This window comes from Bombina bombina, chromosome 5 (genome assembly GCF_027579735.1).
Source record: "Bombina bombina isolate aBomBom1 chromosome 5, aBomBom1.pri, whole genome shotgun sequence".
NCBI classification, from domain to species: domain Eukaryota; kingdom Metazoa; phylum Chordata; class Amphibia; order Anura; family Bombinatoridae; genus Bombina; species Bombina bombina.
In genome coordinates, this window is record NC_069503.1 from 1,137,321,936 (window position 1) to 1,137,339,593 (window position 17,658).

The 17,658-nt window shown below is 38.5% G+C and overlaps 1 protein-coding gene across 1 annotated transcript in view; it reads right to left on the reverse strand.

The window, feature by feature from the left end:
• The window catches only part of LOC128661190 (ranBP-type and C3HC4-type zinc finger-containing protein 1), a gene marked incomplete in the record, with an annotated part of 490,387 nt that overhangs the window by 334,819 nt on the left and 137,910 nt on the right, over window positions 1-17,658 (reverse strand). The window contains 1 exon segment of the mRNA XM_053715433.1: window positions 14,173-14,437. Within this exon segment, the coding sequence (XP_053571408.1) occupies window positions 14,173-14,437 (265 nt within the window).

Sequence of the window (17,658 nt, forward strand, 5' to 3'; positions counted from 1 at the left end):
TAATTGTGGGTTAGGATATATTGTATCCCATCGATAATGAAATCTCTTTGTAGTTTTGGTAGCTCCGGGTCTTGATTTAGAAAGAAATTGACAGCCTCTATACCACCTTCATGCGGTATGCAGGTATACAGGGAGGTAACATCGCATGTTACTAATATATAATTTTCTTCCCATTTTATACCTTCCAAGACATTTAATATTTGAGTGGAATCTCTCACATACGATGGTAACTGTACCACATATTTCTGTAATTGTTTATCCACGTATTCGGATAAGTTGCTAGACAAACCGCCAATGCCCGATATAATTGGTCGGCCTGGCGGTTTCGTTAGTGATTTGTGGACTTTAGGGAGATAGTAAAACACCGGTGTGATGGGGTGTTTGATGCTCATATATCGGAATTCTTTGTCATTCAAGATTCCTACCTCCCTAGCTCCTCTGAGAGTTTCATCCAATTCTTTCTTGTAGTCATCTATAGGGTTCCCTCTGAGTATTTCATATGTTTGTCTGTCTGACAGGATTCTGTCACACTCTTGGTCGTAGTCAGCCTTATTGAGGATAACGATACCCCCACCTTTGTCCGCAGGTTTGATGACAAGGTTGTGGTTGTTTTCAAGGGTTTTGATGGTGTTGAGTTGTTCCTTTGAAAGAATGTGCTTGTGTCTGTTCAATCTATTTTGTTTGAGATCTCTAATCTCATTACACACCACCGTGTCAAAGGTCTCAATGGCGTTACCTTTGCTTGTGACTGGAAAGAAGGAGGATTTGGGTTTCAAGTCAGTATGCCGGTAGATCTCTTCTTCACTCGTTGAGTTGATTGGATATGTCCTGCCTCGCATTTCTAATGGGGACTTCATAAAATGCCTCTTTAGTGTCAGTTTTCTGACAAATTCTTTAGCATTCACAAACGTGTTGAATTTGTTAAGGCCCTTAGATGGGGCAAAAGATAGCCCATAGTTCAATACTGAAGACTCTTTCTCTGTTAGTTCTTTCGAACTCAGATTGAATATTCCTTTGGTCGGGGGATTGGCAATAATAGTGGGAGGAGTTGAACTCTTATTTAATTTCCTTCCCCCTCTCTTGCCTCTGTGAATATTCTTTTTTCTATAGGAGTCTGTTCTTCTGGATAGGAGTCTTTCCTTTTTATAGAGGTTCTCTCTAGTTCTTTGGTTGCTTGTTGCGGTTTCCCTAAAAAAGAATGCCCTGATGTGGATGCTCAGTGTTGTTCATTTCTATCATGAAGAGGAGTGTTCTGATTTGTGTGTCTTTCCCTTTGTTCGTTGGGAAGCTTTGTTCTTAGTGTTTCTTGATTCATTTTAGGTTCTGATTGATTATAGTTGTTATTTGCATTGTGGTGTTGGGGGTGATCCCAATACCCTCTTCTATCATTCCGATCATAATATCTCTGTTGTCTATCTGGTCTCCAATTGTTATATTGCTCTTTCTCGTAGTCATTGTAATACCATCTGTCTTGTCTCGGTTGATGGTTGTAATATGTGGGTTCATGTCTCCTATCACTATAGTGTGGTGGAACTGTGTTATTGAACTCCCTATTGGCGAAATGTCCTTCTCTAGCCATCCTGTTGTAGTGTTGTCTCCTATTGGATTGTGACCTATTTGGTGTGAATCCCCAATGTGGTTTACTGTCATTCTCCCACTGTCTGCCCTGTCTATATGGACGGTAGTTCTGATTTGGGGTCCCATAGTTATCTCTAAACTGAGGATTCCAGTTCCATCTATTGAATCTTGGTGTATGGTTGTAGTTCCAGTGTGGACGTTCTTCCCTAATATGGGTTCTGTGTTCTCTATTGTCTATTCTTGGTGTGAGTCCCAATTTTGGTCTCCTATTCTTGTTGTTAACTGTTGTCCATTCCCCCTCATCATTGGAATCTGAGTTATCATTTCCATCGTTCATAGTGTTGTCAATCTCTACTGATTGTTGGTTACTCTGAACTTCTTTGTTCTTAATGAGTTCGAGTTCCCTATTAAGTTTTTTAGATTTTTTATTGGTAATGTCCTCCCTTATTTTCATTACTTTTCTGGTAAGATTCTCTTTCCTCTCCAAAAAATCTTTGGATTCTATTATGAGTCCATCTGGGCCAATGAGACTATCCTCAGTTTCCTTAATCTCTGTGTCAACTCTAAGTAGTAATTCTTCTCTAAGATCTATAATGATCTGCATTAGTTTCTTGGAGGATTCTATTAGAGCCTCGGACCATTTCCTTAGAAATTCTGGGTCCTCTGACTGAAATGCACAATCCTTCCTAATTACTAGTCCCTTGGGTAAGATATTAAACTCTAGGCATTTCTTTAAGAAAAGAATCTCCGCTTTATACTTAACTTCTTGTATCAATAATTTTTCTAAGTTTTTAAAAATACTGGCATAGTCCAAATGTTCCTGGGTGTTACCCTCTATATTTGTGTTAGAGTAATTAATATCTAAAGTAATTTCTTGTCTAATGGATCTGGTAACATCCATTTCCAAGTGGGTGTGGGTCTTCGTTATATATATTGTAGTGCAAATCTACTACGATAATTCGATAGTGATCTTTAATTACTAGATGTCTAGGTGTAGCTGCTGTTCGATGGCTAGGGAAGAAAGGTATCTAGATGCTAAGGTATCTAACAGCGCTAACACAATGTTCCTACTAGCTCCTAGGTACTAAAAGGGTACCTAGCTACCCTTAAGAATGAGTTCTATAGAATAGGAAAGGGACCTGGGAGCGCCAAAAAATATAGGCGGAGGAACTAAAATGGGCGGATAAATAGCGTATTGAGGCCCTCAATATGGTGGATAGTAGCAAATAATCCAATATCATTAAAATATGTGCAAAAATGGATACAAACCATTAAAGATATATAGGTACAATTTAATACAATTAAAACATATAAATATAATCATTGATCCATGGTACAATAAACATAAATGACATATAAAATTAGCGTATGATAAAAACAATATGTTCAAAACAATCTAATTAAATGCTTATAAGCATAAGCACTTCCTTTTCCGGGTGAAATTTTTGGCGCAAAAATTCTTGGCGCAAAATTTTTGGCGCCAAATAATCAGCACTGACACACTGATTGGCTACCACTAGTCTTAAATAGAGCCACCACTACACACCATCCATAGTCTTGAAAAAGGCCCAGATTTGGGCCGAAACGCGTTGGCAAATTGGTGAGCTTTTTTCCTATTATACATACACATCCATTAGCTTTATTGCACTATTGTATGTTTCTTTTACAGGTTGGATATAGGGACTATACCCAGGTTTTACCGGACACTCCCTCACCTACTATCATCATATTGTTTGGAACCTTCTTTTGAGGAGACTGAAGGAAGTTTTGCCTAACAATACACATACTGTTTGGAACTTTATCTCACTTATAGTGTTTATCACCGTTTTTTTCACGATCTTTATACACGGACACAATTTTATACAGCCTTCTACACACCTTTTTTCCCACTCTTAACTTTTGATATTTTGATTTTTTGGTTTTTGTTTTGGAGCATCACAGTCACATTTTTTGGTACTGTTCATTTTTTGAGGGGGTACCCCCTTACACATATATTTTTTTACCCAAATTTTTGGTTAATTTTTTAGAGGCACATCTTCACCTGATATAGGGAACACGGTTCCCATTGACAGTTTTTTTGCCCACACCAGCATCATTTAATTAGATTGTTTTGAACATATTGTTTTTATCATACGCTAATTTTATATGTCATTTATGTTTATTGTACCATGGATCCATGATTATATTTATATGTTTTAATTGTATTAAATTGTACCTATATATCTTTAATGGTTTGTATCCATTTTTGCACATATTTTAATGATATTGGATTATTTGCTACTATCCACCATATTGAGGGCCTCAATACGCTATTTATCCGCCCATTTTAGTTCGTCCGCCTATATTTTTTGGCGCTCCCAGGTCCCTTTCCTATTCTAGAGATTGACTTAATGACAGGTTTTATACGAACCAAAGCCTGTACAAAACAATGAATATCAGGAAGATTAGCAATCTTTCTGTGAAAAAGAACAGAAAGAGCAGAGATTTGTCCTTTCAAGGAACTTGCAGACAAACCTTTATCCAAACCATCCTGAAGAAACTGTAAAATTCTAGGAATTCTAAAAGAATGCCAAGAAAAATGATGAGAAAAACACCAAGAAATGTAAGTCTTCCAGACTCAATAATATATCTTCCTAGATACAGATTTACGAGCCTGTAACATAGTATTAATTACGGAGTCAGAGAAACCTCTATTACTGAGAATCAAGCGTTCAATCTCCATACCTTCAAATTTAAGGATTTGAGATCCTGATGGAAAAAAGGACCTTGCGATAGAAGGTCTGGTCTTAACGGAAGAGTCCACGGTTGGCAAGTAGCCATCCGGACAAGATCCGCATACCAAAACCTGTGAGGCCATGCTGGAGCCACCAGCAGAACAGACGAACGCTCCTTTAGAATCTTGGAAATCACTCTTGGAAGAAGAACTAGAGGCGGAAAGATATAGGCAGGATGATACTTCCAAGGAAGTGACAATGCATCCACTGCTTCCGCCTGAGGATCCCTGGATCTGGACAGATACCTGGGAAGCTTCTTGTTTATATGAGAAGCCATCAGATCTATTTCTGGAAGTCCCCACATTTGAACAATCTGAAGAAATATCTCTGGGTGAAGAGACCACTCGCCCGGATGTAATGTCTGGCGACTGAGATAATCCGCTTCCAAATTGTCTATACCTGGGATATGAACCGCAGAAATTTAGACAGGAGCTGGATTCCGCCCATACAAATATTCGAGATACTTCTTTCATAGCCAGAGGACTGTGAGTCCCTCCTTGATGATTGACATATGCCACGGTTGTGACATTGTCCGTCTGAAAACAAATGAATGACTCTCTCTTTAGAAGAGGCCACGACTGAAGAGCTCTGAAAATCGCACGGAGTTCCAAAATGTTGATTGGTAATCTCGCCTCCTGAGATTCCCAAACCCCTTGTGCTGTCAGAGACCCCCATACAGCTCCCCAACCTGTCAGACTTGCATCTGTTGAGATCACAACCCAGGTCGGAAGAACAAAAGAAGCCCCCTGAACTAAACGATGGTGGTCTGTCCACCACGTCAGAGAGTGTCGTACAATCGGTTTTAAAGATATTAATTGTGATATCTTTGTATAATCCCTGCACCACTGGTTCAGCATACAGAGCTGAAGAGGTCGCATGTGAAAACGAGCAAAGGGGATCGCGTCCGATGCAGCAGTCATAAGACCTAGAATTTCCATGCATAAGGCTACCGAAGGGAATGATTGAGACTGAAGGTTTCGACAAGCTGAAACCAATTTCAGACGTCTTTTGTCTATCAGCGACAGAGTCATGGACACTGAATCTATCTGGAAACCTAAAAAGGTTACCCTTGTCTGAGGAATCAACAAACTCTTTGGTAAATTGATCCTCCAACCATGTTCTCGAAGAAACGATACAAGTTGATTCGTATGAGATTCTGCTAAAAGTGAAGACTGAGCAAGTACCAAGATATCGTCCAAATAAGGAAATACCACAATACCCTGTTCTCTGATTACAGATAGAAGGGCACCGAGAACCTTTGTAAAAATCCTTGGAGCTGTTGCTAGGCCAAACGGCAGAGCCACAAACTGGTAATGCTTGTCTAGGAAAGAGAATCTCAGACACTGATAGAGATCTGGATGAATCGGAATATGCAGATATGCATCTTGTAAATCTATTGTGGAAATATAATGCCCTTGCTGAACAAAAGGCAGAATAGTCCTTATAGTTACCATTTTGAATGTTGGTATCCTTACATAACGATTCAATATTTTTAAATCCAGAACTGGTCTGAAGGAATTCTCCTTCTTTGGTACAATGAAGAGATTTGAGTAAAACCCCAGCCCCTGTTCCAGAACTGGAACTGGCACAATTACTCCAGCCAACTCTAGATCTGAAACACATTTCAGAAATGCTTGAGCCTTCACTGGATTTATTGGGACACGGGAAAGAAAAAATCTTCTTGCAGGAGGCCTTATCTTGAAGCCTATCCTTGTGAAACAATGTTCTGAATCCAAAGATTGTGAATCGAATTGATCCAAATTTCTTTGAAAAAACTTAATCTGCCCCCTACCAGCTGGGCTGGAATGAGGGCCGCACCTTCATGTGGACTTGGGAGCTGGCTTTGGCTTTCTAAAGGGCTTGGATTTATTCCAGACTGGAGATGGTTTCCAAACCGATACCGTTCCTGTAGGGGAAGGATCAGGCTTTTGTTCCTTATTATGACGAAAGGAACGAAAACGATTAGCGGACCTAAATTTACCTTTAGATTTTTTATCCTGTGGTAAAAAAGTTCCTTTCCCCCCAGTAACAGTTGAAATAATAGAATCCAACTGTGAACCAAACAATTTATTACCCTGGAAAGAAAGGGAAAGCAAAGTTGACTTAGAAGACATATCAGCATTCCAAGTTTTAAGCCATAAAGCTCTTCTAGCTAAAATAGCTAAAGACATATACCTGACATCAACCCTAATGATATCAAAGATGGCATCACAAATAAAGTTATTAGCATGTTGAAGAAGATTAACAATGCTATGAGTATTATGATCTGTTATAAAGCTTCTAACCAGAAAGTTGAAGCTGCAGCAACATCCGCCAAAGATATAGCAGGTCTAAGAAGATTACCTGAACATAAGTAAGCTTTTCTTAGAAAGGATTCAATTTTCCTATCTAAAGGATCCTTAAAGGAAGTACTATCTGCCGTAGGAATAGTAGTACGTTTAGCAAGAGTAGAGATAGCCCCATCAACCTTAGGGATTTTGTCCCAAAACTCTAATCTGTAAGATGGTACAGGATATAATTGCTTAAACCGTTTAGAAGGAGTAAATTAATTACCCAGATTATTCCATTCCCTGTAAATTACTTCAGAAATAGCATCAGGGACGGGAAAAACCTCCGGAATAACTACAGGCGGTTTAAAAACCGTATTCAAACGTTTAGATTTAGTATCAAGAGGACCAGATTCCTCTATTTCTAATGCAATTAAGACTTCTAAAGAACGAATAAATTCCATTTTAAATAAATAAGAAGATTTATCAGTATCAATCTCTGAAACAGAATCTTCTGAACCAGAAAAATCAGTATCAGAAACAGAATCAAAATGATGATGTTCGTTTAAAAAGTCATCTGAAACATGAGAAGTTTTAAAAGACCTTTTACGTTTACTGGAAGGAGGAATAACAGACATAGCCTTCTTAATAGATTTAGAAACAAAATCTCTTATGTTAACAGGAACACCCTGAATATTAGATGTTGATGGAACAGCAACAGGTAATGGAACATTACTAAAGGAAATATTATCTGCATTAGAAAGTTTGTCATGACATTCATCACAAACAACAGCCGGAGAAACAGTTACCACAAGTTTACAACAAATACACTTAACTTTGGTAGATCCAGCATCAGGCAGCGATTTTCCAGAAGTAGCTTCTGATTCAGGGTCAATCTGAGACATCTTGCAATATGTAATAGAAAAAACAACATATAAAGCAAAATTGATCAAATTCCTTAAATGACAGTTTCAGGAATGGGAAAAAATGCCAATGAACCAGCTTCTAGCAACCAGAAGCAAATAAACAATGAGACTTAAATATTGTGGAGACAATAATGACGCCCATATTTTTTAGCGCCAAAAAAAGACGCCCACATTAATTGGCGCCTAAATGCTTTTAGCGCCAAAAATGACGCCACATCCGGTAACGCCGACACTTTTGGCGCAAAAACGTCAAAAAAATGACGCAACTTCCAGCGACAAGTATGACGCCGGAAATGACAAAGAAAATTTTTGCGCCAAAAAAGTCTGCGCCAAGAATGACGCAATAAAACGAAGCATTTTCAGCCCCCGCGAGCCTAACAGCCCACAGGAAAAAAGTCAAATTTTAAGGTAAGAAAAATTGATTTATTCATATGCATTATCCCAAATATGAAACTGACTGTCTGAAATAAGGAACGTTGAACATCCTGAATCAAGGCAAATAAATGTTTAAACACATATATTTAGAACTTTATATAAAAGTGACCAACCAAAGCTTAGAGTGTCACAAAATAAGACTTACTTACCCCAGGACACTCATCTACATGTAGTAGAAAGCCAAACCAGTACTGAAACAAGAATCAGTAGAGGTAATGGTATATATAAGAGTACAGGTGGCCCTCGCTTTACAACGGTTCAATTTACACCGTTTCAGAATAACAACCTTTTTTTCCAGTCATGTGACTGCTATTGAAAAGGATTGAGAAGCAGTGCATTTATTAAAATAGCCAGTAGATGGAGCTGTCCGCTTGTGTTGCAGCAAAGCAAAGCAAGCTGAAATTAATCAGTTTAACCAGACCTGAGCTATCAAACAGATTTCAAAGGAACAAGAGTTTCCTTTCTATAAATCAGTCCAGATTGGAATGCATAGAAAGAACTGCAATGCATAGAAAAATGCAAGTGAAGTCTGTGTTGTATGATTATTTTATTAGGTTTATAATGCTGTTTAGCAAATGTTTTTGTTCATTTAACTTAGTTTAATTATATATTCTGTGTTGTGTGATTATTTTATTAGGTTTGTAATGCTGTTTAGCATTTAAAGTCTTAATTTCAAAGCTTTCAAAATAATGTATTAGGGGTTACTTATGACAATTTTGAGAGGAGCCTGGAACCTATCTCCCTCACTTCCCATTGACTTACATTATAAACTGGGTTTCAATTTACAACGGTTTCGATTTACAACCATTCTTTCTGGAACCTAACCCCGGCGTAAACTGAGGGCTACCTGTATATCGTCGATCTGAAAAGGGAGGTAAGAGATTAATCTCTACGACCGATAACAGAGAACCTATGAAATAGACCCCGTAGAAGGAGATCATTGAATTCAAATAGGCAATATTCTCTTCACATCCCTCTGACATTCACTGCACACTGAGAGGAAAACCGGGCTCCAGCCTGTGCGAAGCGCATATCAACGTAGTATCTAGCACAAACTTACTTCACCACCTCCATGGGAGGCAAAGTTTGTAAAACTGATTTGTGGGTGTGGTGAGGGGTGTATTTATAGGCATTTTGAGGTTTGGGAAACTTTGCCCCTCCTGGTAGGAATGTATATCCCATACGTCACTAGCTCATGGACTCTTGCTAATTACATGAAAGAAATATAGGCGATTGTAAGATGTGCAGAAAGCAGCATAAAGTGATTTATATTGGCTGCAGGGTTTACTTTTTAAAGTGCATTCCCTGCTCATTACTAACTTCACGCTACAAAGTAAAGGTTTCCTTTCCAGCATGCTCCGTTACTTTCAATAGGAGACATCTCGACACTTGCAGGGACTGACCATTTGGTACAATAATTCCACCAGGGCAGCCCCTGTGAGGGTTGTCGAGAAAAACCCTGTCTTATCTGGTGACGTTAAGATCATGGACCCAATTGTCTCTTGAGACATATTCAGGGATAAACCACTTCTTTCATTTCAACTAAAATGCAAATTAGAAATGACTAAAGTTCCTATATCTGTAGCAACAACAGGGAATGAGACAGGCAGACAGAAACAACTATAACCCCCGAACCTTTGTAACATTAATCTGCAACCATAATGCCCCAAATAATCTTAAAGGGAAAGGTAACCTCTAATAATGAACATACTCCCAAGATTATACACGCTACAAACCACCTCCATACACCTTCCATCACATTACCTTGACAAGATCCAATTGCTTATAGAATAATACATCTGGCAGAACACCAGACCCAAAATTGCAAAACAGACAATGTACAAAGACAGGGGTGGACTGGGAGTACTAAACATACACACATGGTGCAATAATAACACAAATAAACAGTGGGTCCAAATTGACAGAAACATAATGGGACTGATTAACGCTGGAATAGCTGCATGGATACCTCCTAAACACAGGCCTACAATAATACAGCAATACCCTTTATTGGTAAAAATAGAATTGCGACATGGGACAAAATAACTAACACTTCCACCAACATTTAACATTAACACACTTTCCCTAATGTCCCCGATCTGCAACAACTCAACATTACCTTGGAACCATAAAGACACACAGACAGATCCAAACTGCCACATAAGACAGAACAATATCAATATTCTACAAAGACAAAAAACACAGGCCATTAGCCCAAATTCAGGAAAGCCATCCTGATATCCACTTAAAATGGTACCCCTTCACACAGATATGCCACTACAGAGACACTAGGGCTGCATGATTAATCGCATATGCAAATTAAAACCGCAATTAAAAAACCGTGAGAGTTTGCAATTTTTTGCTACAAAAAATTGCAATTAAAAAACCGTGAGAGTTCGCAATTTTTTGCTACAAAAAAAAAAAATGCTCAGATGTGGCTGTACTGCATTGATTTGAATGTGATTTCTTACAAACCAGCTCCATCTAGTGGTTGCTTTTAGCACACATTTGTAAAATGGATGTTTTACTTTCACTTTCTGTTTGTGATCTCAGTAGCAGCCGATCAATCTATAGAAGTCTAAAAGCAGAGCCCATGCAGGAGAATGAAGAGGAGGGAAAGCCACTTACTTAGATTTCCCCCTAGGGACGTCTGCAGTATGAAACCTAGGGTATGTAATCATTATGGAACCTCCCACACAATATCCTGCTCTCTGAGAAAAAGCTCAAATGCATAGCAGATGCAGTTAACCCCACGGCTGCCAAAAAGGCAAAAACTGCAGTCCCCTCTGCTAGCTAGCCGCTGGGTTAACTGCATCTACAATGTATTTAATATCAGCAAGGCACAGCATTTCTGAAAGGAGCAGCCCCCCACCGGTACTGCTATATGCCTGTATTGGACTGCACAGGAGTAGGGCTCATTATTAGTCAAGATAAAATGTTTATATACACACACACACACACATATGTGGTTTGTATTTTTATGTTCCCAGAGTGTATTGGACATTGAGAAACATGTACATTAACATTCTGTAGTCTTAAATATTTTTTAAAAAAAAAATTAAGGTGTTAGTCATTTATAAGAAAATCACGATTAAATCGCAATATTTTTTTTTTGCCCATATCGTCCAGCCCTACACACCCTAGCAAACAGCATTTGCTTAGAACATTACCATACATTGATAGGGGACATACAGGAACTGCCCACATACACCAACGTATTGGAAAAAGAATTATGAGACACCATCACACTGAAAGATTGGAAAACGGCCTTTAAAGGGCCACTGTAAGTAAATATTTTCTATGCCTGTTACTAACTACCCCAAATACACTTTTTATCAATAGCATTTCATTAACATATCTCTACCGTATATCAGAAATCTTATCTGCAAATTGAATTGTTTTCCAAACCCACTCCGTGGGTATCCTTTGCTCTGTACCAATCCGTTTACAATACCTAGGTTCCAAAATGGCGCTTTAAACACAAAGTTATTGGTTTAAGTATTTTGAACATGCAGTGCTGAAAATAGTGGGCAGGATAACGTGACATCATCGGCGAATAAAATATATAACTTTTAGAACGTTATGAAACTTTGTTTTAAAGAAAATATAGGTCAGTAGGTTTTAATTAATGTTTATTAACTTTAATATGTTAGTTGTTTAGCTTAAAAATTATAACAGAAAGTAATCCTTTAAGATTACCAAAAAATTTAAATACCTTGAGATGGTATCTCACTCCCAACAGACTACGCACGATATACAAAACAGCTAATGACAAGTGTTGGAGGGGATGTGGAGAAGTAGGAAACAACACACATATGGTGGAATTGTTGTAAACTGGATACATTCTGGACAGGTGTACTTAAACCAATGACCAACAAATCCTTCTTTACTTATCACTACCCAGACTCAACAACAGTATTGCTAAAGCACTATTGATACTGATGATAAATAGCGCGAAAACCCTGATACCCAAACACTGGAAACCTCACACTGCCCCCACAGAAATGGAATGGGAACTCCAAGTAGAAAACTTATTACTAGAGAGATAAAACCACATTCAATCAGGCACCATAGACGCACACAAATTAAAACTAGCATTGTGGAAACAATACATCCCTAAAACTCACACCTAACCTCTTTTCACATACAGCACTGCACACGTCATGTTTGTAACTCATATTGTGTAAATCACTAACAAATTCAATGTGGACTCTGTACAACTTTGGAACTTGAACTGGAAAATTGGCAAAATCAACTAATGTGTTCAATTCACCCACATTTATTTAACATTCTTACTCTATATTATTACTTAATGTGTACAATTTCTTTTTATGTTCTGTTGATACACCAAATAAAGAATCTTTCAAAAGTTAAAAAAAATAAAAAATATTTATAATTATCAGATATGTTTTATCATCTAAATCTATGATGAAAATGTAGTAAACATTTCAAAACAGACAGGGATTCAGAGAGCCACTGCTCCTAATATATTACAGCTAGTTTCTATTTTTTTGGCATAATATTACAAATATTTAGATATTTGTGTAACTGACTGTTTAAGATTCAATTTGGCTCCTCTAAGTTTTAAACAAATTTGTCAACAATATGTTCACAAAATGTTCTTTCATGATTCAGATTGAACATACAATTTTAAACAACATTACAATTTACTTCTAATTATCAAATTTGCTTAATTCTCTTGTTTTCCTTTGCTGAAGGAACAGCATTGCACTACTGGCACGCATCTATTTAACCAATCACAAGAGACAAATATGTGCAGGCACCAATCAGCAGCTAGCTCACACTAGAGTAGGATATGTGCATATTATATTTCAACAATGGATACTAAGAGAACTAAGCACATTTGAAAACAGAAGTTTATTTTAAGGTGTCTTACAATGTTCATGCTCTATATGAATCATGCACGTTTAATTTTAACTTTCATATCCCTTTAAAGGTTTAGGATATAGTAGAAGCTTTTCCAGAATCACTGCATACAGCTTGGTGATATCACCTATGCTGAAGCCCGGGCCACAACTTCCTCCCTGTCAAGGCTGAAGATATAATACTAGAACTCAATGAAAAGAAATAACTACTGAAATGATGCACATGACTTTTTTAATAAATTAAATATAAAAAGAAAATGGGACATCAGGGATATGGGAAACATTTACACACTCAGTCCCCAATAATTGTTAGTGTATATTGGAGCAGGCCATGACCATCTGAACAAGAATACAGAACAGTAGTGTCTGTAAGTGATGACAGAATTATACAGGTACAAATCTCAAAATCCGTAATTCCAAAATCCAGAATTATTGAGGAATTCAGACTTTCATTATGGTGTTTAATAAAATTATTACTATTCTTCAATGCCAGTAAGTCACAGTCTTAGCTGCCTGTGTCTTCGGTTGGTTTTTGTGTTCTAAAATGCAAATGCTAGTCTATATTTATTTATCTATTACCTGTCTGAGGGTACTATGTATACACAAGTATAAAAATGATATAAAACTACCTTTAGGTTACATGAATAAGCTGTATCATGATGTAAATATGACCTTATTGACATGAGATACTGTTTACACTTTAGTCCTATCCCCTCTTCAAACTGTCCCATTATACAGATGCAAATACACAAATACAGTATTCCCAAATCCAAATGATTGTGAAATTAAAACCTTTTCCAGTCCCAAAGCAGTTTAAATAAAGGGTTTTGTACCTGTACATTATTTTTTTTTTAATCCTTTGTTATGCTCATTAAGCCACTGTTATAACATTTAGCAAGAACCATATCCACGTGAACAGCATTTTCAGAAAAGCAAGTGGGGATACTTGCCTAGACGTGCTAATTGTTCATACAATAATTCTATGGCACTTACTTTTATAAAATGGAGGATTTTAATCTCACAATTTTATCTCCACCATAACGTAAATGAATACAGAATTTTTTGGAAAAAATATATTTTAAATGACTAAAACTCTGAATTTGCAAATACAATATTTAAAAAGGCCCATTTAACACCTCCCAGAGCTTTGAGGTTTATTTCTAGAAACAGCCCACTGTCAACAAGTATTATTAATATTTGGCTCTGCCTGTATAAATAGGTCACTACTCAGGTTCATTACAGTTTTATTTTCAGATATAAGTGTTAGTCTGTGTCGTCACATTATTTTAAGAATAAAACTAGTTACCATTCTTTGGAGGAGGCCGGGGAGGGAGTGTGTGGAATTTCGTCTCACCCATCAAACTGGGACTCGTAAAAAGTGAAGGATTTTGGTAGCTCAGATACTGATCTTGCACATTCAGTTTTGCCTGTTTTGCTGAGAGCAGGTACAAAAATGCAGTGTCTCCGTCTTTTTTTATACCATATGAGCCAACTGTCCTATCATCCAAGCAAAGACACTGGCCAATGATCCACCGCTGAACACTCGGATGAAACTGATAGTCTTGAAACATCTATTAAGATGAAAGCAAAGCATGAGAAGAAAAAAAGGCATAAAGAGACATAAAACAGCAATACAAAATGTTCTAATGTGCATTTACTCACTACACTACTGCTCGCAGGCAGACGTTTAAAATATATTATACATATAAAAGAGCAGCATGTAAATATGCTGAAAACTGATGTTGAGTAAAGCTTTTTAAATGTAATACAGAAGTATCAGTGGAGTACTTCCGTACTTCCAGTAAATGCTCATTGGCTGTTACTTTCTGCTAATGCATGTGTACTGGCCAATGAGTACAGAACTGCTGTATTATTTTAAACAACTTTTGCATCACATTTCCCATGCAATAAAAGGTCAATATGTTTAACCCATTGCGCCATATGGAGGTAGGTACTATGTCACACAGAACTTTGTCCAATGTACTTTGTTGAATTAGTACTTTCATCCAACACAAAGGCGCATGTTGTTGTCCCTCTGTCAGCTTAGACAGCGGGAGCTGCAATTAAGGGACAGAAAGCATTGTGCTCCCTTACCATATGAAGCGAAATTGCTGATAGTTACAGAGAGGCAAGGAGGGAAGCCCAGCAGAGGAGGGTTCTCTACACTATGGAAAAGTTATGAAGGGAGAGGGAGGCATGGGGCCCTACATTATGGAACAATATAGGTTGGAGGGTATCACCTGATAAACTAATTTCTTTAATAGTGGTGAGAGTCCACAATTCATTACTCCTGATTAAAGACTCCTGATCTACCTTTATGTAGAACTCAGTTGAGGCCACGCCATTAGAGCTTTGAAGATGACTCAACTCCAGAAGAATTGATTGGAAGGGCTTCCACCCTTGATCAGGTTCCCTGGGCCTTCAAGTGACCCCAGACTGTTCCCCAGACAAGAAGACTGGCAAGCAGAGAGGAGCTTTGAACGTCTTTGATCCGTCAGGAAGATCTTCATGAAAATCGAATCGATGATTGCTCCCAGGAAACATAACCTGGTGTTGGGTACCCGGGAACTCTTGCCCAGATTTATCTTCCATCCATGTGTCTGACAGAGACACAGAAGAGAATCCGTGTGAGATCTTGCCAAAGGAAAAGATGGAGCCTGAACCAAGATATCGTCCAGGTAAGGAGCAATCTTAATTCCTCTCGATCTGGCTGCCACTAGGAGAGCTCCTAAAACCTTTGTAAAAGATCCTTGGAGTAGTAGCTAGACTAAAGGGCAGAGCTACAAACTGGAAACGTTTGTCCAGAAAGGCAAAACGCAGAAATTGATATGATCCTTGTAGATCGGAACATGGAAGTACGCGTCCTTCAGGTCGATGAAGGACGGAACCTTGAGGAACTTGTTGAGACACTTTAAGTCCAGAATTGGATGAAAAGTTCCATCCTTCTTGGGAACCATGAATAGATAGGAATAAAACCTCAGACCTCGCTCTGAGGTAGGTACGGGAACAATTACTCACAAAGAGGATAGCTCATTTACACAATTTAAAAAGGCTGTCCTCTTTTGAAGAAAGTCTCGACGGAAGGAATCTGCCTCTTGGAGGGCGAGATCTGAAATTTATCCTATACCCTCTGGGAGACTAGGTTCAAGACCCAGGGGTCCTGAACGTCGCAAAACCAAGTGTCTTGAAAGAAGGGTAGTCTGCCCCCTACGTGTCCGATCCTGGATCTGGAGTTGTCCCTTCATGAGGACTAACTATCGGAGGAGGGCTTCATGGACTGCTTCGGTTTCCAGGAAGTCTTGGGCTGATCCGCCTTGGCGGAGGACTGAGTCCTCTGACATCTGTCTGGGCGAAAGAGACACAAATTGGATCTCACTTTCTTATCCTGACCTCCAGTCACTATGGAAATGATGGAATCCAGACCTGGACCAAACAACGGTTTTCCCTTGAAGGCTAAGAAAATACGTCTAGACTTAGAAACCATGTCTGCTAACCAAGACTTTAACCAAACAGCTCTACGCGAAAGAACCGTAAAGCCGGAAGACTTGGCATTCAAGTACCCCTCCAACTTTGAAGGAGGTACTATCCTCAAAAGGAATGGTAGTACACTTAGTGAGAGTGGAATTGGCTCCTTCCAGCTTGGGAATGGAACTCCACAATTCCAGATGGGAATCCGGAACTAGAAACATCCTCTTAAATGTAGCGTAAGGGGAGAAAGGGGTACCAGGTTTCTGCCATTTCTTAGGCTGGAACCGGAAACGTTTCAGGAGTCTTTTTGACCTCAAACCCTGTCTAGCTTAGGAATCTTAGGTGCCTCAGACTGTTTAGGTTCAGGGTTGCACGTGAGCACAAAGGTGTTCTTGCGTGCAATGTTAAGTTCCAGCAGCATATTTCTGCCCGCCAAAGAAGAGCTCGGGCGGATGGGGGCAAATATGTATGCCCCTGTCCGCCATGGATTGATAAATCGAGTTCATAGGAGCCGGCCCATTTCTGGAGCACTATATTATTATTATTATCATCAGGTATTTGTAGAACGCCAACAGATTCTGCAGCGCTATATATGCAGCAGTTTTACAAGAATAATATCCATTAGCAAGAGCACTAGATGGCAGCACTATTTCCTGCCATGTAGTGCTCCAGATGCCTACCTAGGTACCTCTTCAATGCAGAATTATCATATAAATGAACCAAATTTGATAGTAGAAGTAAATTGAAAACTTTTTTAAAATCGTATGCTCCGTTTGAATCACAAAATAAAATGTTTGCGTTTCGTACCCATTTAATAACATACGCTTTTAGAGCATTTTAGTATTGTTTCTTTAAGTCCCATTAAAATATCCTTTTTATATCTAAAATAGGTCCTCATGTAGAATATTTCATATATTGCAGCAAACATTTTACAAGGCATTTTAATAGTATGCAAATACGCAGCTGACACAATGAATAATTCCTGTGTGTCAACTGATCAGGCATCTGCAATAGAATGTGGTTAGCGGATAGTCACATGATAACATATAAAAGTAACACCTATAGCTTTTACTTATTGTTTGCTGCTTCTGTGTAGCGGAGATGGTAATGGCAGCTCTGTATTGTGAGCATGAAAAAAGATTTCTGTGTAGACCAGGGGACTGGTGGACGAATCCACATTTCCCCTGGGAGGCTTGAGGCTTTACTGCCTGGCTGATAACTCCATGTCTACCCAACTGAGAGACAGGGTACTGTAAAGAAGAACTGGGCCTCAGATGAGTTAGAGACCCCTTTCAATGACAAGTAGATCTGCACATCAAGTTTA